We start from the raw sequence: 27,608 nt of genomic DNA, 5'->3' as shown, positions 1-27,608 counted from the left end.
AAAAGCACGGCCCAGGTGGAAGACATGGGGCAGAACTCTGAGCAAGGGCTGCTCCAGCAGAGGGACATGCTTATCTTTAATTTGGGGACTCTGGGGAATTTGTGGGGAGGCCAATTTGCCAGTAATCTCATGATAGGACTTATCCACGACCAAATCTACCCACAGCCGTGGCTGTAATTTCAGAACCCAGGTCCTTTCCTATTAGGCTCTCCTGCCTTCCCATCACCTCAGCAGCAGGTCAGGACTAATGCACATCACGGATGGGCGGGCGGGGCCTTTATAATGCTGTGACGGAGCATGCCAGGGCAGGAGGCAGCCGGATGGGTGAAGATGTCTTAGGGGCTGGGAGGGTTTTGAGTAAAAGCTCTCAGGACTGTCAGGGATGGCTCTAAACCAAAGCTTCCCCAAGGGTTCTCTGGTCATGAGCTGTGTTGTTTTCCTACCCAGCATTGAGTAATCACTCAGTAAATATTTGCTGACTGAGGACATCAGGCTGGGGAAGCAAGGGAGGGTCAAGCCTTGCTCGCACATTCTGGATTCTGTTAGATACATTCTGGGCAGTTTCCATTCCAGTGGCAATTCCCAGCCTGGGAGAAAGGACCAGAGTCAGCTTGACAGTGACAATAGGTGACATGTGTCTGCCTCAAAGACAGTTCCAGCTCGTTTGGGAAGGGTCAGGAGACCACAGAGATGGTCAGGCAACTCATTCTACAAAATGTAGCCAGTAAGATGTCTACACCTTGACCTGAGGTCCAGGCACAGAGCCCCGGGGTAAATGTCAGCAGGGCAGACAAGCCAGGATGCGGCAGGACTGAGAACTACCCAGGATGAGAAGGGAGGACTACACGGGAGAGAACAGTACCTTCCAGACTACTCTTGTTGTTGGTAACATCCAAGGCCATTTGCTCTGTGAGAAAAGAGAAGATGTGAGATGGGGTCAAGGAGACCCTTGCTGATCAGCAGAGCCACACTCCCTTGCTGAGCAGTCCTTAAGACCTGCCCAGTCCTGACAATGGGTAATAAGAGTCTACTAGCTTCTTCGCCCACTGCCCTCACCTCTACTCTGGTCCTCTTCTCCGCGGTCTTTGCCGTTGTTATAGCAATTGGTCTTGAGGCGCTTGGGTGGGGGGCAGTAGTCAGAGGCGGCCGAGTCATCAGCTGTGCGTCTTCGGGTCTTATTCTCTGTGAAAGGGAAGGAGATGGCAGCCGTGGCTGGGGAGGAGGAAGATGCAGGGGAAATGTGGGTCTGGAACAGGGCTATGCTATGCCTGGTGTCAGCTGCATCAGGGCCATTACAGGGGTCCACACTTGGTGTTGTAGTGCCCTACTATGGGACATAATTCAAAACCCTCATGTATCTAACACATGTTCATAGGGTTTTAAACAGCTATAGATGCAAAAGAATGCATCCTTATAGATCCAGCAAAAAAGGACACTAGATGAAACCTAATCTGCAGCTGATCTCTGAAACCCGTCTACAGTCAGCACGCTAGCGAGCCGCACTGAGCTACTGACCACTTGAAAGAAATGTGACTTGTGTGACTTGTGAACTGAACTTTACATTCAACTTTCATGTAAATTTAAAAACTGCCAATTGATTCCATTAGCTACTTCATTTGGAACATCTTGGACATTTATGAAAATACAGATCAAGTATCCCCAATGAAAACTTTGTATCCAAATTGAGATACATTGTAAGGTGTGCAAAACACATGAGATTTCAAAGTACTAAAAGGAAATATAATATCTGAATTTTTTTTTTTTCTGAGGAAGATTAGCCCTGAGCTAACATCTGCCACCAATCCTCCTCTTTTTACTGAGGAAGACTGGCCCTGAGCTAACATCCATGCCCATCTTCCTCTACTTTATACATGGGACGGCTACTACAGCATGGCTTGCCAAGCGGTGCCATGTCCACACCTGGGATCTGACCAGCAAACCCTGGGCCCCCGAAGCGGAACGTGTGTATTTAACCACTACGCCACCAGGCCGGGCCCAATATCTGAATTTTTTATTCGGATTGTTGGAAATGCTAAAATACTGGATATGGGTTCAATTAAATGTATTAATATTAATTTTACCTGTTCCTTTTTACTCTTTTCAATGTGGCCACTAGAAAAACTTTACATTATGTGACTTCTGTTTATTGTTTCTATAAAAGCCAGTTATATTTTTATTCAATCTATAGTTTAATCTGTAAGGGACATGATTCAATTTGACTCTGTTACTAGGAAAGGAAATTATGCAGCCATTAAATATCATAAAGACCCTTTAGTGACATAGTGACATTTGACAGTGCTTAAACCATTAATATTGAGAAATAAAAGGAAAGCAGGAATCCAACTAGTGTACAGAAAAAGCTGGAAGGATGTGCACACCCAACATGGTTAACCTGGAGGGCAGCTGTGAGGGTTGGGAGTGAAGGGTGGGTGAGAGTTCAGGTTGACTTTTCCAGTGATCACTGTATATGCAAAGAAATCAGAAAAAAAAAGTGCAGAGGAAATAGTGTATAGTCAAAAGATGGGAAGGGAATACCGTATTTTCTTGATTCTAACTTCCCACTGCCTGCACGACGCACCTTCGACTTATTAACCACTTTTTTGGGAGAAGGGGGAACAAAACAAAACAGAAAAAACTACGTTAAATGGATTGTAAGACAAATCCTGGATTTCAGACATCCTGGATTTCAGGAGAGTGACAATGTGAAACCACACATATCTTATAATGGAGGAAATATGGTATTGGTCAAAATGTTAGGAGGTGGTTTATGGTTTGCTGGGTTTTACCACTTTCCAAGTTTTCTCAATAAGCATAGCTTAATTATTTTTGACCTCCTGTTGACTAAGTTTTCAGAACAGACTCAATTCCAAATTATACGCACTTGACCCTTACCAGGAAAGTGACTAAGGAAGTGGGATGAGGCTGGGCTATTTTCCACTGCCTTGGAGGTTCATTGGGTGAAAAGGGGGAGGGGGATCCCAGGGCTGACTGGCTGCTGGAAAGTGGGGGTCAGGGGAGGGGCTTTCAGGGTGGCTGTATCTCCCAACAACAGTGGCAGTGGGGGCTGCCACAGGTACCCGTTCCCACCTGGTTGCTTGTTGTTGGGTTTGAGGCCCTCGACCCCAGTAGGCTTGAAGCCCCCGTGGGCCCACTCCAACATGGGCTTCAGCTGGTCCTCCAGTGAGTCTCCGGGGCTGCTGGGGAAAGTCTTGCCAGCTCGCACCCTGGCTTTCTGCCAAGATAAAGACGAGTTTGTGATGACCCGGAGGGGTGGGTGCACGCCAGGCCACACCCAGGGATTCCCTAGCGGGGACCTGCATTCCCCTCACACTGGGCCCTTTCACAGCCAGGCAGCTGTCCTGGGCTGTGGTATGTGACAGGCAGAAGGGGCCTGAGTTAAGAGACAGGCAGGAGGCCACGGGGGAGAGTGAAGTCTTTCCATTCAGGCACCAAACATGATGTCCTGCCTGGAGGGCATCTGAGTGGTTAGCTCCCTCTCAAAGGGCACAGTCCCGGAAGGAGCTCTGCCACTTTTAGCTCCAGGGAAGCACCTGCCAGCCCTGTCTCATCACCTCTGAGAAAGCATTGAATCTGTGTCCTTCATGAAAATGGGGAGGTGTCAAGTCCTATCTCAGAAGCACCATGAGTATTCACGTGTCTATACAGCACAGAGGCTGGCTCATAACGGCTGGATAAAGCCCAGGGATCTTTTTAGCCCCAAGTCCAGGGGGAGGGAGGGGCACAGCCTGGTGGATCTCACAGACAAGGGGTGGAGGCAGCTGGCCTCAGCTGCTGCCCAGTCTTGGCCTTGAACCACACCACTCCAAGGAAGGAGGCGTTACAGATTTGGAAAAGCTTATTCACTGGTATGAATACCATCTCCTACTTTCCAGTAGTCCTCCTTTCTCATTCAGTCGCATTACTGACAGGCAAGAGGTAGAAGCTGGGGGAGCATTGGGAAGTGGTGGCCATGTCCCCCTAAGCCATTCTGACCACACTGTGGGCTAAGCTGGCTTTCTACAGATCCTCTGCTTTAACCCTGCTCTCAGGGCCAGGCCCTCACCACCCACACTGTGTTACCTCCAGAGCATGGTACATGGCCTTCCTGTAAGAGACCAGCTTATTATAGGTTGCCAGGTTAAAGTGCTGACTGAACAGCCCCAAGGCCACCAGTTTATCTGCAGAGACCTAGAAGAGAAAGACATCATCAATATCCGCCTGTGTTTCTCATAGGGTCATTCCTAGGGATCAAATTCACTGACCCAAAAGAAGGGGGGAAAAAAGCAGAAAATAGAAATAGTACATAGACTCCTGATGCACGCTTAAGGTAGATGCATGGTGGACCTGACACTCCATGCGAGGAAGCACAACACTCTGAATGGATACAATTAGTGCACCTGTATTTGTGTATATTTAAGAGTAAATGACCCACATCTACCTAGTGTGGGCCTCTTGTGCTCACTCTTGACATTTGCCGTGGATGCTCCAACCTTGGGGGTTTTTGTACCTGTCCTTCCCTCCTTTGTGAGCACGACAAATGGGTGCTTACTATTTAGCATTTTATTAACTGAGCTAATCTAATGTATGTGTTTAGAGAACAGTGATTGGCACAGAGTAAGCACTTTTCACTTATCGTGATTTGTTGGTATCTGCCTTTTATAGGGGCTAAAGATTCATGTTCTACAAACCTCATGCCCCAAGTCCCCAGGCCATACAAGAACTAACCTGGCTGTCAGTGGAAAGATGAAACTGGGCATTCAGGGATGCTGATCAGAATGGAAAGACATGTGTGATGTTTCATTGTGCATAGTGTGCTTACACTCATGCTAACCTCCATTTTACACCTATACACCTGACCTCCCATGAGGGGATGGCATCACCATTGGTGAGAAGAAACTGGGCTCAATGTCCTTGTGCACTGAAATGCAGGTGTTCTTCCCCAAACTACTCCAATGCAACATGCGGCCTAAGCACCAGGCCACCTTGTACTCCCATACCATAATGCTAACAGCCCCATAGTTCATTGTATGAGCATCAGACCCAGAATTGCAAAGTGCATTTTATGTTTCAGTGGGCCAAAGCAATTACAAACAGTCCATGTTTTTTCATTTCACAGAAGTCATTGCCTCCATGCCTACAATTAGATGCCTCAGCCAGAGCTCAGGACCAGGACATTTATCCTTCTACTCCCTCTGCTGGCTAATGAGGGCATCTGCATGCAGACTCTCCACAGACCAGGGAGACTCTAGGTCATCTTACTCTTGCCCTTTGGGAACTTCAGTATGTTTACGGGAAATGGCCCAGAGGAAACCCAAATCATGGAAAATTAGAATCCTGACTTGAGGCCAAATCCCACAAATGTACCAGATGGTCCTCCATTCACACATCTGCCTCCATCCCAGGCCAGCTTGCTCTGCTGTTTCTCACTCAACCTCTGGACATGCTGAGGATTGAACTAACATTTCAAAAAGAGACCATCGCAGAAAACGTATTGTTTACATCATTCTAATCAAAACCTGGAGATCTCAGAATGTGCCTTCAACAAGGTATAAAAATCGAAACAGCCTACTTCATGCCCCACACAGCTCTTACACTGCATAAACTTAAAATGGCTAATATCGATGATCAATGATCAAGAGACCCTGAAATCATTACCCTGCTAAGAACTTTTTCATAAATGTCATGAGGTGACCCTTGACCCATCTCTTGGCTGGGTCAGACACTTTCCTCCACCCCACCCCACCCCCAGGGCTAAATGAGGCTCAGAGGCAAGGCCCACCCTTCCTGTCTCTTCCAGACTTCTTCTCCATTCAACACTTTAGGGGGTATCTGCCCAGGTGGCTGCTCTTGAACCCTCAAGACCCCATCCTGGTGACTCTGCCCCAGAGACATAAAAACCAAGAGAGCAGAAGTGGCCATGGCTCCACAGGACCTTCCAGCTCTTTGTCTCTTATAAAGCAGACTCAGCCTCTGGGCCCACAAGACCCCATGCACAAGCCAGTTAGTTAGTTAACAAGGGAAGTTTTGTCCTTCCTCCTAGACACCCAGAGTCAACACAGCCTCATCCATCTGGAAAGAGCAGTCCCAGGCTGTTATCTTAAAAGACATCACACTGTGGTCGGCTTGCCCGTGAGACTGCCTTGTGCCCTGGACTCACCTCGGAGAACTTGCCGTCCCCGAACCACTGGACCCACCGCATTCCGGACATGGCCTGGCGCTTGGAGGTGGCCTTCCAGGACACCACCATGGCAGGCCACCAGGAGAAGCCCTTGATCTTTCCCCACACGAGGTCTCCTATTCCAAATTCCTTCCCATCCTGGAAGAAAAACCACATGAAGGAATCCCACTGAGACAGAGCACCTGGGCCAAGCAAAACTCCTGCCCACCCCACTGACCTGATGGCAAGCACCCGGCAGAGCTCCTCAGGAAATGACTATCACCACCTCCAATGTGTCATGGTAAAAACAATGAGTGAGAATGGCTTGAAAATAAGGGATAGTGGATGGGCAGGCAAGGGTGTTTGACAGGAACATGGGGTTTATTACATTAGACTTAACCCAGTGTCTGGGAAGGAGAGATGTCAACTGAAAACTCACAGGAAATAAGATCAGAGTTAAAAATGGCCCCCAAAGCCATTAAAATGCAAAGAAAATCTTTGGAAATTTGCATATAAAAAGCTTGCCATAAAATGAGAGATGCCCATGAAAACAAGCAAGTTATTAAAATATATCTATAGCACGATCTACCTTTAACATACATAGAAAAAAGGATTTCTACACAATACAGGTATGTACATATGCAACAATGCTCGAGTGAAATAAACAGGCTCAATCGGCTCAATTATGAACAAGAGTAGATGGATTATACAATACAATGGATCTAGTTCTTATTAAGTGAAAAAAGCCAGTCTATGATTGTATGTACATTATGATGAACAGAATCATGGATTACATATATTAAGTGTATATATTTCTAGATACAAATATGTCATGTTCAAAAAATCAGTAATCAGTTGGTAAACTAATTCTGGTGCTTGAGTTACATCTGGGAGATAAGTAGGGAAAGGAAGGACTCTGTTGCATAGGGAAGATGTACTGGGAGAACGAATTCAAATATTAAAATAATGACAAAAATCATAGTAATAATAGTTACCTCCAGGTAGCTGTTTTCTATTCCCTATAGTATTCAGCCCCTCCTGGTAGTACCTGATACTCGCTGCTGTCTGCTTCTCTACCCTCTGCGTCCACCTGTGGGGACTCCAAGCTCTCCTGCTGGCTGTCCTGGGACAGGCGGGCATACGGAGTACTGCTGCTCTGGGGGACCACGTCGTCATCTGTGAGGTCAATGGTGAGGTAGGGGCTGGCAGGGGATGGCCACGGCGTGCCTGCTGATGAAGTTGTCCGCCGCCTTAGGGACTGTGGACAGAAGGACACATAGCTTGGACTACAGCAAACCAGGTGGGTGACCAGAGACCCATGGTACTCCAATTGCCCCCCATGTAAAAGAGTACAGATGTAAGTTAAGGAGAACACAGACCACCAAGGAAGGTTTTCCAGGAACAAGTATCCCTTAGGGGTTAAGAGAAAGCAACTTCCATCAGAACAGAGACAGAATCAAGGACAATGGCGTGATAATGAGTGATGCTGACAGGCTCCAAGAGCCAAGCTCAGAGAGAGCCACTGGTTTCCTCAAGTGCTTACTGTGTCCCCAACCCTACTGTGTGCCAAACCCTGCAACAGGAGTGGAGGGTTGCTGTAAACCCTGGGGTTGCCTCAAGACAGTCAGTGAAGGTACTAGAGAGACAAGACAACTCTGGAAGTCAGTGGCTTCAAGCTTATTTCCGAGGAGGGGTGAGAACCCAGTCAACAGGGAATTCTTGCATTCCCATCACAGTTCCATCCAGGATCAGGCAAGGAGAGAAGTCATCAGGCTTAAGAGAAGCTTACACAGCAGCCTGGAGAGAAAGGAAAGGCAAGACCCTGAAAAGGAGACACATGTGATGAACAGAAGCAGGTTGTACACTGCTCGCTGTCAGAGGTGTGGTGAGAGAGGCAGCGCTTCTAAAAAGAGCCTGGGGGCAGGGGTCTGAGCAGCCGGGGAACCAACCCTGGTAGCTGAGAACTCCACGGGGGACTCGTCCACGTGACTGCGGCCCTGCCGGCCTCGGGTGGCACGTGGGGAGGGCCTGTGCCTCTCCCGGCTGGAAGCAATGCTGTTATTGCGGGTTCGGACCTAGAAGCAAGAAAGGATAAGCACAAGGCCTTTGGTGACCCAAGGCACAGGTCTCAGGCCGGGGGGCCAAGAGGACTGGCCTTGTGAGGTAGCCTCAGGTCAACGGAAGTGAACAAGGTGGTTAGGTAGGTGGGGGCTCTAGCCTGGTAACTTCCCATCCAGAAAGCCCCCAGTTAATGGGATAAGGGGCAAGGGTGCCTGACAATCCACAGCAGATCCCACTCTGCCTGTCACAGTTGAAACTGCCACCTGCAAGTTGAATTGAAAAATAAAATCCAAGTTTACTCTAAACCAATCATTTTCTTTCCAGAAAGCATTAGAAAAACTGTTGCATTCTCAGGAAGGCACTGGATCATCAAGACGGATGAGAAGCCCTTAGGTTTCCTCTATGTGGCATGAACTTGAGTGTTGTAGACCTGTATTCAAATCCTGCACACAAGAGTTAATGTTTAGGCTTGGGTAAGTTATCAGAATCTTCTGTCACCTGTAAAAAGGGGATAAGACACATCATGTGCTGTGTGAGATGCACTGGTTACCAGTATCCACCTGGTCTCTGTAACGGGCTGGGTGACCATGAGCAATAGCTGCCTTCCCATTTCCAGTCAAACTTAAAGTCACATAATCCACCTAGAGGTGACTCCCAAAGGGAATTGGCAACTGGGCCATCCACCTGCAACCCCAGCACCTTTGGTCACTTCCAAGAGTGTCCAAAACTGTCATGTGAAAGAAAACCTTCACAATGATCCTTCATGAGCCTTGCTGCTACTTTCCAATTTCATAACATCTTGTTCATCTCTTTCTTCGGAGCTCCCCCAGGGAGATCCAAGACATGTTTTTTTACGTAGGTCTGAGTGGTTGGAGGGGCCCTGGCTGGGTGGCGGGGACTCACAGCTGGGCTTTCAGACCGAGTCCTGGTTTCACGGAAGAGTTTCGGCATCACTGGTGTGTCGGAACCATCTCCGTCTTCCCCCTCGCCATCTCCATCACCCGTCAGATCCTTTATAAATGAAACATTAGGAACTTTAGGATGTTAACTAAGAGTCCCATAACCAAAATAATTTAAAAGTGAAGAGTCAATCATATTGAAATCAATCATAATATAGGTCCAAGTGACCTAAAAAATTTTTTTTACATTTTTTTTGAGGAAGATTAGCCCTTAGCTAACTACTGCAATCCTCCTCTTTTTGCTGAGGAAGACTGGCCCTAAGCTAACATCCTTGCCCATCTTCCTCTATTTTATACGTGGGATGCCTACCACAGCATGGCTTTTGCCAAGCAGTGCCATGTCCCCACCCGGGATCCCAACCGGCAAACCCCGGGCCTCTGAGAAGCAGAACATGTGAACTTAATTGCTGTATCACCGGGCTGGCCCCTACCCTCTTTTCTTTTTTGAGGAAGATGTGCCCTGAGCCAACATCTGTGCCAGTCCTCCTGTATTTTATATATGGGATGCTGCCACAGCACGGCTGCTGACAAGTGATGTAGGCCTATGCCTGGGAACCAAACTCACGAACCCAGGCCGCCGAAGCAGAGCGCGCTGAACTTAACCACTATGCCACAGGGCCGGCCTCCAAAAATATTTTCAACAACCTCATTTTGTTCCAAAAAGATTTTACAATGGCTCATCTTGGGATCATGAATTCAAGACATGATTGAAAGATAAAACTCCAGTGGAATCAGAAAACCAAAGAAAGTGTGTCAATGCCATATGCCTTGTGAAGGCTTCTGTGTCTATGCCTTAGTTAGACTGATTTGTTACGCCTAGCCAGGAGACCTGGTCATTTTCACAATCAGTAACGTCTGGGAGAAATCATAGGCCAGCTGCTCCAGGGAGATGCTTCTTGATACAATGCTTCTTAATGACCAGGAATAACTGCCAACAACTCTGCATCAAATCATGAAGACCTCCAAGTTCATGCCCATGCCACACACCACAACCCAACAAAAATAGCGCAAAAATTAGAGCAGAGGTGAGCGGCCCAAGGTCTAGCAGGAGTGTTAAGAACTTGACTTTTCACTTGCCAACTAACTGCGTGGCCTTGAGTGAGTCCACTCCTCTCTGCAAAATTGGAACATCAGTACTTCCCTCATAGCACAGCAGGGTTGTGGTGAGAATCAAATAATGCACACTTAGCCCAAGGCCGGGCACAGAGGAAGCAAACAGCTGTCGTGAGCCTCTGACCCAGCCCTGACTCTCCACGCAGCTCTCCTTTCCCATCACCTGGTTGCCCACTGGTTGCTCTCCACCAGAGAAGCTGTATGACGCTGGGTTTTCATTTGTCCAAGACTTAATGTGCATGACTTTGTCTCCATCACCTGACACTTGTTCTTTTGAAAAAAGTAGCCAAATGGACAAAACTCTAGTATGATTAATAACAAGATATAAGGTATAAATAAGCTCAGGAATAAAAAAACATTATAGAAAAACTGTAACTTGAAAGAATATTCATCATGTAGGAACCTTGATATTGCACCAAGTGTTAAAGTGATTATTAAAAATCCCATAAAATAAGTCGGGCAAGTTCTTTCCAATGTGCAAAACAAAATTCCTTGAGGCCACATAACCCTGATATCAAAACCAGACACAAATTACAAAAAATAAAATCATACATCCATTTTATTCATGAAAAGATGCTAACGTCAGTCAAATTCAAAACATACCATGACCTAGTCGGACTCATTCTAGGAATAAGAGGACAGTTTGCTACAATAGAAATATATCAATGTAACTGATCATCCAGATTGAGAAAAAAATAATTTCAAAAAATGTGCAAGAGGGGCCAGCCCCGTGGCCAAGTGGTTAAGTTCGTGTGCTCTGCTTCGGCGGTCCAGGGTTTCGCCAGTTCGGATCCTAGGTGTGGACATGGCACCACTTGTCAAGCCATGCTGAGGCGGCATCCCACATGCCACAACTGGAAGGACCCACAACTAAAAGTACACAACTATGTACCGGGGGGCTTTGGGGAGAAAAAAGAAAAATAAAATCTTTAAAAAAAAATGTGCAAGAAGCATCTAGTAAAAAACACCATAATTTAGTAAAATAAATGTTTATGATTAAAAATGCTTCGCACATGATGACAGCAGATGCCATCCTAAGTGAGGTTGTCTGATGCCCCCTGTGTGCCCCGCAGTGTTCAAATTTGTCATCCAACAAGTATTTATTGGGTATCAGCCTAGTGTGCCTCAGGTTTGCCATTTAATGAAAGCTAAAGGGAATTCCCATGAACACTGAAAAAGGGAGAGTAGCGCCTGTACCTGAGTGTAACTTAGCAGGCTGGAGACCTCCCTCCTGGACAGTCGCGAGCTTGATCTTCGGCCTGTGGATGAAGAATCGGAGTCTGTTTTGAGGAAGGGGCAGTGCCAGGCTGGGCAGCAGCCATGTCTTCCCTGACTGATAGGGTGTCCTATGTGGCGTCACCCCAGAGCTGTGGCCTCGGGTCTCCCTATACCCACTGGCATACTCAGGGGTTAACTCCTAGCCCCTCAGGTCCTGTAGTCCCCTCAATATATCCATAAGGCAACAGGGCACAGGGCCAGACACATCATAGGACCCAAAACAGTACTGAAGGTACTCAGGAGGGAAGGCATCGAATTCCTTCCAGAACTATGCATCCCAACTCAGTGGCCACTGACTACACTTGAATGGACAGTCCAGTACCTGTCATCAGCCCCATTTCAAGCACTCATATGTGGCTGACGGCGATAGTTGTGATTGATGCAGAAAGAGAACAGCTTCACTCACAGAAAGTTCTATTGGACGGCACAGCTCTAGGCGTTCTCAACAACGGGATAGGACAATATGAGGGGTTCCAAACCAGCTAGGTCAGAAAAATCTCAGTGGGGAGGAATTTCAGCTGCTCTGAACTGGGAACAGCCCAGGGAGGGAACAAGCCTCAGACCCTCCCCACCTGTCTTTCTTCCCACACAATCACAGTCCCAACTGTGAGGGGAAAGGGGTCCCACTGCAGAAGGGCCATCAAAGACCCAAGCCTATGCTGTGACCACCCCCATCATGACTAGAAAAAGACAAGGATCATCACCTTGGGGTCACCTCCTCAAGAGCCCCAGCTGAGGTGAGAGAGTAGGGAGGCCAGGGGCTGTGGGCAGGGATGCGAGATGGGCTTGGCTCTGCCTACATCCTCTTCCCTTCCCAGTCGGATGTGGTGGAGGTTGTCAGACAGACCCTCTCCCCACAACCTGACTTGAGTCTGCTGGCCTGCTGGGAGGCACACGTCCCAGCTGTGGTCTGCTGTGCCTGCCCCACCCCTCCTCCCCACAGGCCCGGCCACCTCTGAGGCCACCTCTGATCTCCGGGGTGCTGATAGCCTCCAGGATCGGGGGTGAGGGTGCGTCCTTGGAATCAGAAGACTGGTCGCTGCAGCCCCCATTGGTGATGATGGAGTCTTCCCTCCCGCTGGCGTCCTCCTCTCTGTTGAGCTGTCTGGTGTCTCCCTTCATCGTTTCCTGTGGGAGGGCCAGAATGGACAGGGCAGCAGGGAGACAAGGGCACGAGGGGGCAGAACATCCCCAAACCTCCCGCCAATGCCTCTATGTCTTCAGGCCAAAAGAGGCCCCATGACATATTCTCAAGGTGATCCTCCTGCCCAAGGACCCCACCCAGGCTGCCCCCCATAGCCTGCCCCCCTCACCAAACTCGGAGGCTCAGGACTTGGTTCCATGTGGCCAGGCGGCCCGAAGGCTCAGCCGCCAGCACCCAGGACAGAGGAGGGGGCTGGGCCAGGGTCTGAGGCTCAGGCTGCTCTGTGCAATTAGCCGGCCACTTCAAACAATGCCATTTAGGACCCGTCTGCCCCGGCCTGCCTGCCTCCAGCCTTGGTCCCCTCTGCCCCTGGCCCTCTCTCCCTGCCCAGCCTCCGCAGGGCCTCAGGAAGCCAGTGCATTATTTTCCCTCCTGACCCCTTTGTTTGCTCTCTCCCTTCCCCTCAATCTCCAGGTCCTCTTCCCACCCGCCCCCTCCTCCCCCACAGAACAGCTTCTCTCCTCTCCATGGCAGCACAAGCCCCGCCTCACCCCAACCTCCAGGGCCCATTGGTCTGCTGGCCTGTCATTCACTCCCCTCCTCCCTCACCAGCTGGGGCTCACAGTCCCAAGTTCCCAAGAAGGGAAGGGATGAAGGCGGCATAGGGAAGGACTGGGGCAGTTAACAAGGGGCATGCTCCCATCTGCTCCAGCCTCACCCCACCTCTGGGCCTTTGTCTCCCCGCTGCTGCCCCTCCTGGTCACTGCATCATCCCTAGGCCACTGGGCTAAAAGCAGCTCAGGTCAGGGATGGGTTGAAGGGCTGCGGGACCTTGACCTGGCCCACTGCCTGCAACATTTGTTGGCTCTAAGAAGAACCTGCACCTTTTTCTCATTGTTTCGTAATGGGATGGTGGGCCCATTTTATAGAAAAGGAAAACTGACACAGACTGGGTTAGTCTCCAAAGTCAAAAATCACATCAAAGAGGTGGGGTCAAGGCCAAAATAGAGCCTAGCTACAAGGGAAGGCCCCCAGACTCCCATTCCTCAGTTTCCCCCAAACAGCTCCAGAGGTATTTGGAGTCACACCCTTGTCCTGGAACCCTGCTTGGAAAAAGCTTCCCCAGCAGACGGCTGTCTGAGGGCACTGAGCACTCCCTGCCCCGGTGCCCCAACTTACGGACCCAGACCCACCACATGGTGCCTGAAGACCCACGCCAGCTTCCCAGAGTACCTTCTAGAAGCTGCACCTAAGCTAGCGGGCTGGGTGCTGCAGCGCAGACGGTGGCACCACACCCACCAGGGGGCGCTAAGGGGCTCAGTCTGAAGAGGACTGCAGCGCCCCCGGGCGGATTTGCAATGTCACTTGGGATCCCAAATCCATCCTCTGTACCTGTCCACATCCCACTCCTGAGAATGGGGCTGGGCAACTAGACTTCTGCTATTCCCCCTTTGGCCCAGGGACCAGCACCCTTGGAATCACCCAGAACTGGTCAGAACTGCAGAGAATCTCAGGCACCATCCTAGACCTATGAAATCAGGATAGACATTCTCACAAGATCCCTGGGTGATTAACAGGCACCGTAAAGAACCTCTGTTCTGGTTATAAATGTGTGCTGTCATACATAGTACAGCGTGGCATGTAACTACTCCATGCAGACCAGGGTCTGCAGGTTCCCAGTTTCTGGTCTGTTTTGTCTCAACACATGTGAAAGAATCTCACCAGCCCCAGGGAGAGTGGGGAGTGCCTGACTCAGCCTGATCTGCTTCTCAGCCCCTTTCACCACCAAACCCTGACCCAAAAGAACAAGCTGGCTGCTGACCTATGGCCAGTTCCTGTGAGGCCAAGCGGCCAGAATCCCAGAAAAACTGGAGAGCGGTTCAAAGTAATCATTAATTTCCAGGGTTTTGCCTCAGGCCAAACCAGTGAACTAAGTAACCTGGGTGGCCTCGCATGGTGTGGAGGCTGGGCCGCGGGGTTCAAGACACCAGGAGCCTCCATGGGGAGCTCTGGGGAAGAGGAGGGGGCAGACAAGTCTTCAGGCCAGGAGCTGGTAGCAGGTCAGCAACTCAAAAGGAAGAGGTGTGACTTCCCTCTGGTCCGGGGCTCAGAGTTCCCTCAGACAGCCCCTAAGTGGGTCACTTAGGAGCCTCCTTCCTAGACAGGCCCAGGTAGAGCCTGCAGCCCAGACAATCATTAACTTCCTTGGGCCTTCCCCCAGGGCGTCAGCAGTGCCAACTTGTCTGCCAGCCTGCCAGATGGACATGTCAGCAAAACACCTTCCCAAAGCCAGATCCCCATTCAGGAAAAACCTCCTGCCCCTAGAAGGAGATCCAGCGGCCCTGGAGGAAGATTCCGGGAAGGAAACCTACCAGCTGTAAGCATCACCAGCTACCTGGGTGCGCCAGGGTGAGCCAGGCAGGCAAAATACTTCTCCTAGTTGCATCATTCAATGTGATTCCATAAAAAACTGCTCCTGTGGTTTTCATCACCCTGGGTCTGCGATGACCTTAACTCCCCTTGCCGCCTCACTGTGACAACACACCAGCAACCAGAACCTGCACTCGCAATTGAAAGATGCCCAGCTCAAGTCCCCCCTGCCATCCACATTCTACACACAGGCCAAACAAATCTAGCCTCAGGGCATGTGGTGCTGTTCCCGCCTCCTGGATGCACTCCCCATCTCCCTACCGCATGCCTCTTTATTACCCTGACTGCAAAAACCACAGCTGAAAAGCCAGGAAGGCTTTTCTGAGGCCTCTGCTCCAAAGAGTAATAATGCGGCCCTCCCCATGTAGATACACAAATCCTCTCACCTGAAAATAGTCATTTTTTCCAGTGTTTACTACTATATACCAGGTCCTCTTCTGAGCTTTACCTGTATTAATTCATGTAATCCTTAAATATGGTATGGACTATTATCCCTGGGTTTTGTTTGGCTTTTTTTTTTTTTTTTTGAGGATGACTATCCCTGAGCTCACATCTGCCAATCCTCCTCTTTTTGCTGAGGAAGACTGGCCCCGAGCTAATATCCGTGCCCATCTTCCTCTATTTTATATGTGGGACGCCTACCACAGCATGGTGTGCCAAGCTGTGCCATGTCTGCACCCAGGATGCGAACCAGAGAACCCCAGGCCACCAAAGCGGAACGTGCAAACTTAACCGCTGCACCACGGGCCAGCCTATTATCCCTGTTTTACAGACTAGCAAACCCAGGCAGAGACAGGTTAAGCACCATAATACATACTTGACCGATGTGACTTGAAGTGTTCACATCAAATCTGGAGGAAGTCAAATAAGAAACACAGATTTAACTAGATGCTCTCGGCACTGGGAAGAATTTCCCCCAGGGACCGGTGTGTTGTGGTAGATACAAGTCCCCCTCACCTCTTCCCACATATCTGTTTGGCTTCTCGTGATTCAAGATTGGCAGGTCCCGGATAACACAGCCTCCAACTCACATCAACTGTTTTATCTAGTGTGATGGTTCCAGTGCTGGAGGATGAACTGGCTGCATTACCCCCGAAATAGGTGGCGCTTTCCTAAGGGATTGTTCCAGAGGGACTGACAGACTAGTTTTAGAATGGCGCCTTGCCATGCCGCTGCCCCTACTGTAAGCTCAAGACGGTGGGGACATCTCTTAACCCCCCCACCCCATCCCAAGGCAGGTCCTGTTGTCAACCTGCTCTCAACAGGCTCAGACGAATTGTCACCCAACCAAGTGGCAGAGTCAAGACTCATGCCCAGGCAGTTCAGGGCACGTGCTTGGAACTGCTGTGCCTGAGACAAGGCAGATGAGAATTATAAAGTTATAAACAATGTGTCATCCATCCCAGGGGCTATGGGAGCATTATGGCTGAGGGACATGATACTCCGGCTAAGTATGTACCTTCACAGGAGATGGAGGTCCAACCTAGTGATGTGGGGCGAACTCTGACCCTTTCCCAGAGGCCGGGGTCCAACATGTGACTTGGGGGTGGGAAGCAGTGCGGGGTGGGCTCACCCGCAAGGTTCTCGCGGCAAGGCCCTGCCTCATTAGTGCAGGGTGCTTGTGTCCCGACTGAACCAGGTCAGCCGTGTCCAAATGCAATGTGGCAGACAGACGGGTGGGTGGCACCCCCAAATAGACTCAGGGAGGAGGCCCAGGGACACCCCCCCAATTCAGCTATAAAGCTGAGAAGTGATGTCATTTATTTCCTCCAGCCTGGCACCAGCAGAGCTATTTCACAGCACCTTGTAAATGTTAATTGTATTAATTAAACTCACAATGCAGGAAGGGGGGGACGTGGGCATGATGGGGAAGTGGGGGGGGGGGCCACTTGGGCATCCCTGCCTCACTGTCAGTCCCCCAGAGCTTAGAGATTTGTTGAAGTAAAAAGGGAGAGGTTGAAAGATATTCCTACCTCCCCTATTTAAAAAATTCCCTTCTGCACAGCCTGTGGGAGGGAAATTGATACTCCTGAATCCTCCCCTTGAATTGCTCCAGTCTTTCTTAGCAGTTCCCATCGTCCAGCATTGCAAAAGAATAGCTGAAATGGAGCAAATATTATGTACTTCACAAAAAGAGGAACTCTTATGAACCCCCATTTTGCAGAGGAGTAAACAGAAGCTCAGAGGAAACAGATCAGCAGATCCCTTGCCCAGGCTCACACGGCAACTAAGTGATGGAGATTTAGGCCTAATCCAGGAGACAGATCTTAAAGACATCTGAAAAACGTGCTAAGTACAGCCACAGAGTTAAGTCTGAGGAGGGACACCTCACCCAGGTGAGTGGAGAGGAGGGGAGGCCCCCAGGCAGCAGAGTCGGCGGGGTCACAAAGGAAGGGGGCTGGGCTGGAAACAGGCTACCACCTGGCTGGTGGCAGATCCCAAGGTCTGAGTTCCATGCCTTTGCCTGAAAAGGAATCCTCACTACATTCCAGAGTAGATGAGATTCACAGGAAAGAGGAAAGAAAAAGCCCTCAAATGTTTTTCTCAAAAGCCCAGTTTTGTCATCTGTGAAATGAAGGGATCCCATCTAATTACCTGGCTGCTTTTAGTGCTAAGGAGCCCAAAGTAGATGACAAAACCCTGAGACCTGGACTCTCAGGTGCATGCTCGTGTGCCTTCTTGCTGGACTTCCCAGCTCTGTCTCACGTAGGGAAGCACCCCTCCATCCTCGATGATTCAGAAGGCGTTTAGAGAATTGCTCAATGCCTCCAGGTCATGGCTACATGCACCACTGTCATCGTATAGTAAAAGCTGAGGCTTGGTATATTTGCTAGAATTACCAAAAGCATTGATCTAACTAAGGGTCAAATGGGGTAAGAGCAAAAAGTTGGCTTCAGGGTGTTTCCGCAGCATTGCTCCTAATAGCAAAACACTAACACCTAGACGTTTATCAATGGACTGGAATAAAATTATAAACCACTACCTTTTGGATAAACCACAAAAAAAAAAAAACCTAGGAACATACAGAAAGATACAAAAAGCTATTGCAACTTAAACTGGAGCCTAGAGTGCAACTATTTACCCTATGTAAACAAAATGCAAGCACACACTCCCTTCCCCTACAATTTGAGAAACCCTTGGAAGCATGGGCAAATGTGGAGAGGGAAGCCAATGGTAAGTCAAAGAATGATGGGTGGGGTACCATTAAGGATCAAGGGATTCTGGGAGCTGAGATGCCCACTCCTGTGGCCACGTGACCCTTGACAAAAATAGAGCCAAACAGCCCTCTGTTCTCTAGGGGGTATGGGAAGAAAAGAGACCAATATTCTCAAAAGCCATTGCTTCAGCTCTGCCCCTCACAGGAAGCTGCACCTGTTGCTACAGCCAATGCCTTAAATCTCAACCCAGCCACATATACCGATGCATTGAGGGTATCGCTCCAGCGTTTAAGTTGGCAATCTGACATGGTGATCTAACATGTCAAATGTCCCTATCCTGTTACAGGATTCTACTGCTAGGAACAGACCCCATCCAAAGCTCTCACCAAGACCTGTGTGCAAGGATGGTCACTGCTGTCCTGCTCGTCACAGCAAAGCTGCAAATGACCATCAATAACAGACAGGCTAAATTACATGCAGCCATACTAGGGAATGCTACAGGAGAGGCAAAGAATGAGGTAACTATTGTTACATGAAGCCATGGAAAATTGTAAAAGTCCGCGTAACAATACACCCCATTTGTTAATGTTAGCACATGCATGAAGCCATGTTCCTCCAGTTTTTTTTCTAACTGTAAAAATATTAGGCCTCATACTAAGGCAGCTTATGGGGGAAGTGACTATTATTTGCCCATGTTACTTTTTTTTATCAGAAAGCAGACCTTTAAAACACCACTGCCCAAGAAACATTTCTCCCTTTGAGAATAGCCATTCATGTTTAGTCATCTAAAGTTATCTGTACACAGCACGAGGCAGGGATCTCATTTTTCACTATAAGGAAAACCAGACACCTATCATAACAAGTATGTCCCACCCCACCTCTTTTATCAAGTTCTCCTGTACACATGGGATGTTTCTGGGCTCACTTTTCTTTTTGGTATTTCTCTCTTGCCACCCCTTTTAATCATCATAGCTGTAGAGTAAGTGTTCACACCTGCCAGGGCCAGCCTGCCAACCTTATTAAAAAGTTTTGTCAGGGGCCGGCCTTGTGGCCGAGTGGTTAAGTTCGCGTGCTCTGCTTCGGTGGCCCAGGGTTTCGCTGGTTTGGATCCTGGGCGTGGACATGGCACCGCTTGCCAGGCCATGCTGAGGCAGTGTCCCACATGCCACAACTAGAAGGATCCACAATTAAAATATGCAACTATGTACTTGGGGGATTTGGGAGAAAAAGGAAAAGATAAAGTCTTAAAAAAAAAAATTTGTCAATTTCTCTTCCAAAGTCTTGAACATCCCTTAGTTGCATTTTCTCATTTCTAGTTCTGTCTCCTGGCTGCTAGATTTCTTTTCTATGCATGCAAATAAATTTAGACAGTATTCCTAGTCGTTTCAACGTGGGAGGACCTGCAGATCATCTCCACCATAAGCAGAAAATAAGACCTTGTGTATTACTTATTTTAAAAAAACAAAATCTTTACAATATTAAGAAAAACTAGGTGGTAGGTGGTGGGGGAAGCGGCTAAAGGCGGTCAAAAGATACAAACTTCGAGTTATAAGATAAGTAAGTCCTGGGAATGTAATATACAGCCTGGTGACTATAGTTAACAACACTGTATTGTATATTTGAAAGTTGCTAAGAGAGTAGATCTTAAAAGTTCTTGTTACAAGAAAAAAATCTTTAACTACGTGAGGTTAAAACAAAAGGAACTGCATACTGAAATTGCCTTTAAAAAGCCCATGAGATCTCACATAAACCACTTTCTAAGAAACCAGCCAGTTACCTGGTAGGGGTTGGGGTCTGCCTCTGAACACAGTGGTGAAACAGGCCCACAGAGGCCCGTAAGCCAACGCATCTGCACCTCCCGCCAGTTCTGTGGGGCCAAGTCAGGTAGAGGGAAAGGTCTCTCAAAGAGGTGTCACAGCATTTCAGTCCAGACTCCACTCCCTGAAAGCTGTGTGGAGTTAGCTAACGGGGACAATCACACTTAATATTGAGCATTTACTCTGCACTGTGCTCGCAGCTCAACACAGAATATCCTAGGACAGATCAGGATACTGGCAAAGGCTACTCTTGTCCACTCAGACAGGAGTTCCTGCTATGCTTCAGGACATGCTCAACACTGAGAATCAAAGGCGGATAAAGGCAGAACAGCCCTGTCCTCATGGAGCTGCCAGCCGGAGAAAGGAGGGTGGCAGGGAAAGTTAGGGGACAGCTGAGTTAATAACAAGGCTGGGTCACCCTGAAACCTGCACTGCTCTTACACTACAGATAGCCTTTGAACAAGAGCTCAAGGGGACAAGACTGGCCCACACATCTATGCACACTTGCTCAGAATTACCCAAATCCTATCATCTAGTTGCACACCGCCTCTTATGGAACCCAGACAACCCAGAAAATCTCTGCCAACAGCACCTGCCTGTTCAGGCATCTAGCCTAGTTACACCCCATTTCCCAAGTGTCCCAGGGGAGCCAGCTTCCTGCTGCTCAACCTCAGCGTCTCCTCCAGGTTCTAGGGCTGCAGCTGCGTGACACTCGGGCAGAGCAATGCCCGCTTTTGCTGCTTGAGTCAAGTCACACAGCACACCTTCATGGAGCCAGGAGGCTAGGGGGGCCCAGCACTGTGCTGGCTGCTGGGAACATGGACCAAGACAGCATCAGCCCTTCTCCAGGAGCTGGAGTCCAGTGAAGTCTGGGTTGCAGCCCCAGCTGTGGCCCAAGCATGTCCACTGGCAACAGGAAACAAATGTAACTGGAAAATAAATGCAGGTTAGGAAGAGGCCCAGTTAACCTCGGAAGGTGGGGCTGCAGGGAAAAGAAAGTTCGGGATCCCCCAGGACCCCTTCCTCAGCCCGTTCAAGAGGCAACCACTCCTCCTCCACCTCGGCTGCCACACGAGACACCTGAGGGAGGGCAGGGACTGATGGCAGCCTGAGAATGCCCTGTGCCCTGAGCCTACGCCCTGTCCCTGTGCCAGGCCTGTGCCTCTCAGCAGGGCACTGGATGATTCCTTTGCTCTGAGGAGTAAGACACACCCAACAGCAGCGAGAGTCCTTCAGACTGGGGGAGACCCAAAGACAATTTCAAATCACCGTCCCACAAAGAAACCCTTCATTTTTCAAGTCCCACAGACAATTTTGGTCCCTCTCAAATATAGAGATAAAGCTCCAAACTTAAATATTAAAATGAAAACAGTAGGGGCCGGCCCCCTAGCCGAGTGGTTAACTTCGAGCGCTCTGCTTCGGCGGGCCGGGGTTTCACTGGTTCGGATCCTGATCGCGGACATGGCACCGCTCATCAGGCCATCTGAGGCAGCATCCCACACGCCACAACTAGAAGGGCCCACAACTAAAAATACACAACTATGTACTGGTGGGCTTTGGGGAGAAAAAGGAAAAGATCTTAAACAAAAAAAAGAGAATTACTGTTTAAATAAAAAAATGAAAACACTAGAAAAAAAACACCCTGAGAAACAAATATCAGAGGGAGCACTAAACATTAGAATTAATATTCTCAGAGATGTAAAAGACGTATGGAAAACCAAGCTGAGGACACCACTATAAATGGAATTTGTAGGACAAGAACTCTTCAAAATATGAAAGACAAACGTTCAAATGCAGGGGTTGGAAGCTGAGAACATTGCTGGGAAAGCAGAACATAAGGACAAGTGGTCAAAGACAACTCCAGCAGCCAGGAGACTCAACGTCTGATTTATTAATAAGAGCTGTAGAAGGAAGGCAGAAAAAAACAAGGGAGGTGATGATCCAAGGAAATTTGTTCCCTCAACCTTAGGATAGGAGCCCCCAACCATGGTGGGCCCTCCTCCCCCTGCACCACCTCCACACACCTGGTCAGCATCAACCCGTCCCAAAAAGGAAATTTACTGGTTAAGAACCTTTCCCCACTGACAACTGTTTCTCTTCCATCCATCAGCTCTCAGTCATTTTTGGAAATGCACTTCTAATTTCCTGCTCAGAACCTTTCAATAGCTACTGCTCTACCACAAATTTCAAAGACTATAAAAGACCATTTTCTGGAAAATAAGTTTGATCCTCAAGTCACAAAACTGAAAAAGCAGAGAGGAAGGTAGAGATGAGGCCAGGCAGAAGTTTGCACTGGGGCAGAGGCCACGGACCGCACTGTTGGAATGAATGGAAATCTCTGCCGGGGAAGAGATTTCGGCAGCTTGGTCAGGCGGGCTGGTGAGAGGACAAGAGCAGAAGACACAATGTCTGCAGATCCCAAAGACTCTCTTCCCACTGCTCCCCAAAACGGTCCTGCCCCTGCTTGGAAAGCCAGCCCGAGTGGGGACCGTAGTGCCCTCAGAAGACCTCGCCAATTGAGCTCTATCTGCCTTGGGTCCTCGTCCCTTCATTTAGGAAGGGCTCCTGACACTATCTACATTTTTCTCCAACTCTAGAGGAAACCGAGAGGCCCCAAAAAGAAAGTGAAACATTGATTACCTTGGCACTGTGAGATTGCAGGTGATGACTAGTTTCTTCCTGGCATCGAAAGATGGTAAAGTTGATTTTCATTTGTACCAAACACAGTGAATGTCATTTCTTTGAAATTTTTCAATTCCCTACACAAAACAGGTCTTCCTCATTCTTGGCTTATTCCCTGGAAAACTCAGGAATGCTCACTGGGATTGCACTTCTCTCAGGAAGTAAATAACCACTTGCCAGTAGTTGAGTGTTTACTACGTAACACGCAATAGTATGGAATCCTCAGTATGAGTGTTTTTCAATCTAGCGACTCAACTGATTTAAACTTCAACATCCCTTAAAAGTGGCCATCAGAGCATCCCTGTTTTACAGAGGGAGCAACTGAGGCCCAGGCCACCAGCTTATAAATGGAGTGAACAGGAATACAAATCCAGATCTGATTCCAAGCCCCAGGCCGCTTTAGTCTATTACCTCAGACAAATAACATGACCCAACAGAGAACAGGCTTTTTACAATATTTAAGGCCCCCACCTACCTTGTTTTCTGAATGAGCAACTAAGCCTTGCTAGGCTAAAAGGCCCCCGTGGATTCCATTCGGCCCTCCTACCAACTCTCCTGGGTAGGTTTGTTATTTGTATCCACTTCACAGATGGGAACAAGAATCCCAAGAAAGGTAACCCACCACAGCTGCCCTATGCACAGCTCCCTCTGTGTTTAACAGGCCACTTCCTACGGCCACAGACACATACATCAGGAACACTTGCACTGGGCTTTCTCCCTTCTGGAGGGACAAACTGTGTCCTGGGACAGTGGCAGGTGGGAAAATGCTCTGAAAGCGCTAACCACTGAGGTGCACAAGTGATTGGATCTCCCAGAGCCTCAGTACCATCAGCTGTAAAAGGGGCCCAGGGAGAAAGTCAGCCCCCCATAAGAAGAGACAAGTCTGCCCATCACTCTACAAAGAGGGTGGTCTGCAAAGGAAAGGAGGAATTCTGCACTCCAGCCCTCGTCCACCAAGAAACTGAAAATCACCTTGAATTCATGGTTTTTAAAAAGCTCACTCAACCCATGTCCTGTACCAATCAAGGCTGGGGAGTGGAGGCACGTGCCATGGTGGAGGACCCAAGAGTTGTTTCAGATTTATCAAGGACCATCTCAGATGAACTTGGAAAAGGTGTCTGAGGGGCTAGCCCGGTGGCGCAGCGGTTAAGTTCGTATGTTCTGCTTCAGTTGCCCGGGGTTCGTTGGTTCGAATCCCGGGTGTGGACCTATGCACCGCTTGTTAAGCCATGCTGTGGTAGGCGTCCCACATGTAAAGTAGAGGAAGATGGGCACGGAGCTCAGAGCCAGTCTTCCTCAGCAAAAAGAGGAGGATTGGCGGCAGATGTTAGCCAATCAGATACCAACAAGGTGTCTGAGTCTGGAGGCGGGACAGCTGGCATGAGAGCTGGTCTGAGGACAAAGGAATCAATCCCCTGGTGAGTTTTCCAGGATGAAAAATTTGCCCAAACCCCCCAGCCCCATCGAAAACGGATCCCTGGGGCTGCAATAATGAGGTGCTACAGGCCCCTCTGAGTCACAGGCCCCACGTGGCTGGAGGACAGGAAGGAGAAGCGGCCTCCCCCACCCTATCTCCCTGGCTCCTCCCCTTAGCCCCCTGCAGCTCCCCATCCTCTCCTCCCCTCCTTCCAACCTTTGCAAGGGGTCGGGGTTATGCCTATGGCTTTAAGGGGCAGGATGCAGCCAGCCCAGCCCTGGCCCCTTTGTCCCAGGCCCCTCCACCCAAAGTGGAAAGGTAAAGGATCTCACTTCGCTCTGCAATTACGCCTTCAAGGTAGACCCAAGCTTGGGGGGGGGGGGGGGTGCAAAAATGGCCCCAACCCATAAAACAAAACCATGGCTCCTTTAAAAGAGGAACAAAGGCACTCCTTCCTGCCAACTCCCAAATCGAGGACAATGATTTGGAAAAGCTTTCATAGCCAGAGGAGCAGAGTACCTTGGTGGAGGAAGGCAGGAAAGGAGGGGCCAGCAGAGGTGCCTCCCTTCATCCCCAAGTCTCATCAATGGCCACCCTAAAAATGGGGCTATTGGTTCATTAATACAGATGTCAACAGTCACCACCCGCTATGCCAAGCACCATCGCACCGAGTCCTCACCGGAGCCCGATGTGGCAACGGCTATTACACCCAGGCATCCCAGAGCATCGAAGGTAAGAGGTTCAATCAAAAGTAAAACTGCCTTCATTCTTACACAACCTGGGGCTGTTAGTAGGATTGTTCCTATTTCACAGCTGTAATGAAGGCCCAGGACTTGCTGGGACAGACTTAAACACACCCCAAAGACCTATGTGTCCCCCTAAGGAGGGTAGCCTACTTAGTCCACATGCCAGATAATGATGCCAGGAGTGGCAGGATTTATTGAGGGACTACTGTATGCCACCCTGTAAATTAGGTACCATCATCTCAACTCTAGAACAATGAAGTCTGCACCTGGGAATTCCAATGGCTGGGGCGCAAGAAGCCACAGCAGGCCTGTGGAGGAAGGCAGAGTTAGGTAAGCGTCCTGGGCCCTCTAAATGAGGGCCCAAGCTGGGATCTGGTTCCCAAAAACAAATGCCACCAGTCCGCCAAAACGCCCAGCATCCAGAAATCAGGAGGCGGTTCAAAGTTCAGACTGTCCTTAATTCCCTTTAATTCATATACCTCTCAGCTTGGGGGGGATGGGGAAGCACAGGGCCCAGCCAGTGTCACAGCCCAGGGGATAAGGGAAGGAGGCGAGCTGGAAACAGACCTGGGGCTGGGCCCAGCACTCCTGCAGCCCTGCCCGCCACAGGTGAGCGACTGCAGCAGGAAAACCCAGGCCAAGAGCAGCGCCGTGTTACTAACTTGCTAAATCCGCCTGCTGTCCTTCCAGACTTCCACTTTCTCCCCTCAGAAGTGGGACTCAACACCCCCTCTCCCCAGACAAACAATCACACGGGCACGGAAGCCTTTCTAGGAGCAAGGAGGGGGTGCTGGAGGTTTTGAGGCCTCAGTTTGCGAGTTTGCGAAGTGGGACCAGCCACACCCGGAAGAGAGGAAAAATAGAAAGTGAGCCCCCAGGGCAGGCAGCGTGGCCGGGGTTAGGGAGGCGCCGCCCCGGGCCGGCTCCTCCTCTGCCAGGTGTGCACGGGGAGACCGCAGCCTCTCCCGAGGGTGTTCTGGCGGCCCCGCCACGCCTCGCCCTCGCTGGCTCATCTAGGGAGGACCCCGGGAGCCCGCCCCTCCGGCACACGCCCCCGACACGCGCGCACATCCTGGCCCACCTGCTTGCCCGCACCCACACCCACTACTTCTCTTCTATCCCTGGGAGAAAAGAAACGGTCCCTCGCCCGAATGCCCCAGGTCCAAGTCAGAAGGGACGGACGCCACCTCCATGGCAGAACTCTCTCCTCTAGCCCTGCCCCTCCCAAAGGAGGCTCCCTCTCAAGCCGAGGCCAGGTAAGGACGCCCCCTCCCCACGACCTCCACTTCTCCCCAGCGGGACACCTCCTCCCATCTCCTCTAGATTCCAGGAAGCTGCCCCGTTCCCCCCCCCGGGGGCGCACTCCTCTCCTCCTCAGGGTCTTGGCGTACAGCAAGGGTATCCCTATAAGATACACATTCCCCCCCCACCCCCCGCATTTTATTCTTCCTGCCCAATTCCCCCAAGTAGGTTCGGGGGACCTCTCCTCCATAGCATGTCTGATCTCCAGCCAGATTGGAGCCGCCTCCCCAGGAGGTCCCCGGGACGAGGTCCCCCCTTGCGGTCCCAGGACCCCTCCGCTGTCCCCTCCCCCACCAGCCCCCGCAGCCCCGGGACGGGCGAGCCTCCGCTGGGCCACGGGGCGCTCACCTGCCGAGAGCCCGGCTCCGGCGCGGCTCCGCGGTCGAGCCGCGGGTCCGGACAGGCTGGCGGGAGGCCGGCGGGCGGCCGCGCACGGCGCTCGGCTCGCGAATCTCCGGCGCCGATCGCCGCGCTACGTTTACTTGGGCCGCTTAACCCCCGCGCTGCCGGCCGGGCGCGGCCGCCCGCTCGCCCGCCTGCCAGCGGGCCGGTGGCGTCCGTCGGGGGGCGCTCGGAGCGTCCACGCGGGCTGCGGCCGCCGGGCCGGGGGGCGGCTGCTGCGAGGAAGCGGTGCAGATCGCACCCGGCAGCCGGAGTGGGTGGGGAGGGGGCGGTGCCGAGTCCCCTTGTAACCCCGGCCCGGCTTTCGCCCCGCCCCCGCCCGGGGGCGCCCCCTCCGCAGCCACTCAGAGACGGGCCCCGGGCGTGGAGGGGGGCGGGAGGAGGGGACGAGGGAAATTTGAAATCACTCCGGAGCCTCCCCTCCGCCCCTCCTCCTCAGGCACCGCCTCCTATGCCCCCCCACGCCCGGGGCCTGTTAAATTACCCACCTTGATAACAAGCCCTTTCGGGGAGCTTGCAGACATCCCCCAAAACTCCAGACTCCTCCTGGGGGCCCTGGGGCCCCTTTTTCCCGTCCCCCACCCCGACCACGGACACGAACACACACGTCTGGATGCGGCGGCCCAGAGAGGGAAGCGACCCCATTGGAGTCACACAGCAACCTTGTCTCCCCTTCGCCCTCACCTCCAGCCGTAATGCCACCTGGGCGCTGCTTGCCCCTGCCAGCCAGTCACCCGCTCTAGACCCTCGGAGTAGTCCTTCCTCCCTTCCTCCCACAATGATCGGCCTTTGTCAGCCATCTTGAGGGGAGGGGAGGGGAGGGGAGAGCGGGGAGCGAAGGCAGTCAGGCCCCGGGTACCTGGGTTCTGGGGCCCTGCCCGCATTGACCAGTGCCCTGCTGGTGCCCACCAGCGGAAGGAGAAGCCCCACTGTGTTCGCAGG

At 50.6% G+C, this 27,608-nt stretch overlaps 1 protein-coding gene across 10 annotated transcripts in view; it reads right to left on the bottom strand.

Annotated features, from left to right (window-relative positions):
- DNMT3B (DNA methyltransferase 3 beta) overlaps positions 1-26,936 on the bottom strand; it is a 38,821-nt gene extending 11,885 nt beyond the window's left edge. For 3 of the 10 annotated variants that reach the window (XR_011494614.1, XM_070485741.1, XM_070485739.1), the window contains exons 1-10: positions 26,613-26,746; positions 12,522-12,696; positions 11,488-11,549; positions 9,122-9,229; positions 7,206-7,415; positions 6,158-6,316; positions 4,081-4,188; positions 3,088-3,232; positions 1,057-1,182; positions 863-907 (exon numbers count right to left, since the gene is read on the bottom strand). Coding sequence is in view for 8 of the 10 variants with exons in the window: in XM_070485741.1 (XP_070341842.1) it covers positions 863-907; positions 1,057-1,182; positions 3,088-3,232; positions 4,081-4,188; positions 6,158-6,316; positions 7,206-7,415; positions 9,122-9,229; positions 11,488-11,549; positions 12,522-12,690 (1,132 nt within the window). In the remaining 2 variants the exon portion in view is untranslated. Of the gene's footprint in view, positions 1-862; positions 908-1,056; positions 1,183-3,087; positions 3,233-4,080; positions 4,189-6,157; positions 6,317-7,205; positions 7,416-8,106; positions 8,233-9,121; positions 9,230-11,487; positions 11,550-12,521; positions 12,697-26,612 lie in introns of all 10 variants that reach the window. The other 7 variants (XR_011494613.1, XM_014845071.3, XM_044748232.2 and 4 more) reach the window with 4 other exon arrangements.
- Positions 26,937-27,608: the final 672 nt, after the last annotated feature.

The sequence above is a fragment of the Equus asinus genome, chromosome 15 (assembly GCF_041296235.1).
Source record: "Equus asinus isolate D_3611 breed Donkey chromosome 15, EquAss-T2T_v2, whole genome shotgun sequence".
Lineage (NCBI taxonomy): Eukaryota > Metazoa > Chordata > Mammalia > Perissodactyla > Equidae > Equus > Equus asinus.
The sequence above is the reverse complement of the archived record's forward strand: the minus strand, read 5'-3'. Positions and strand labels throughout refer to the sequence as shown.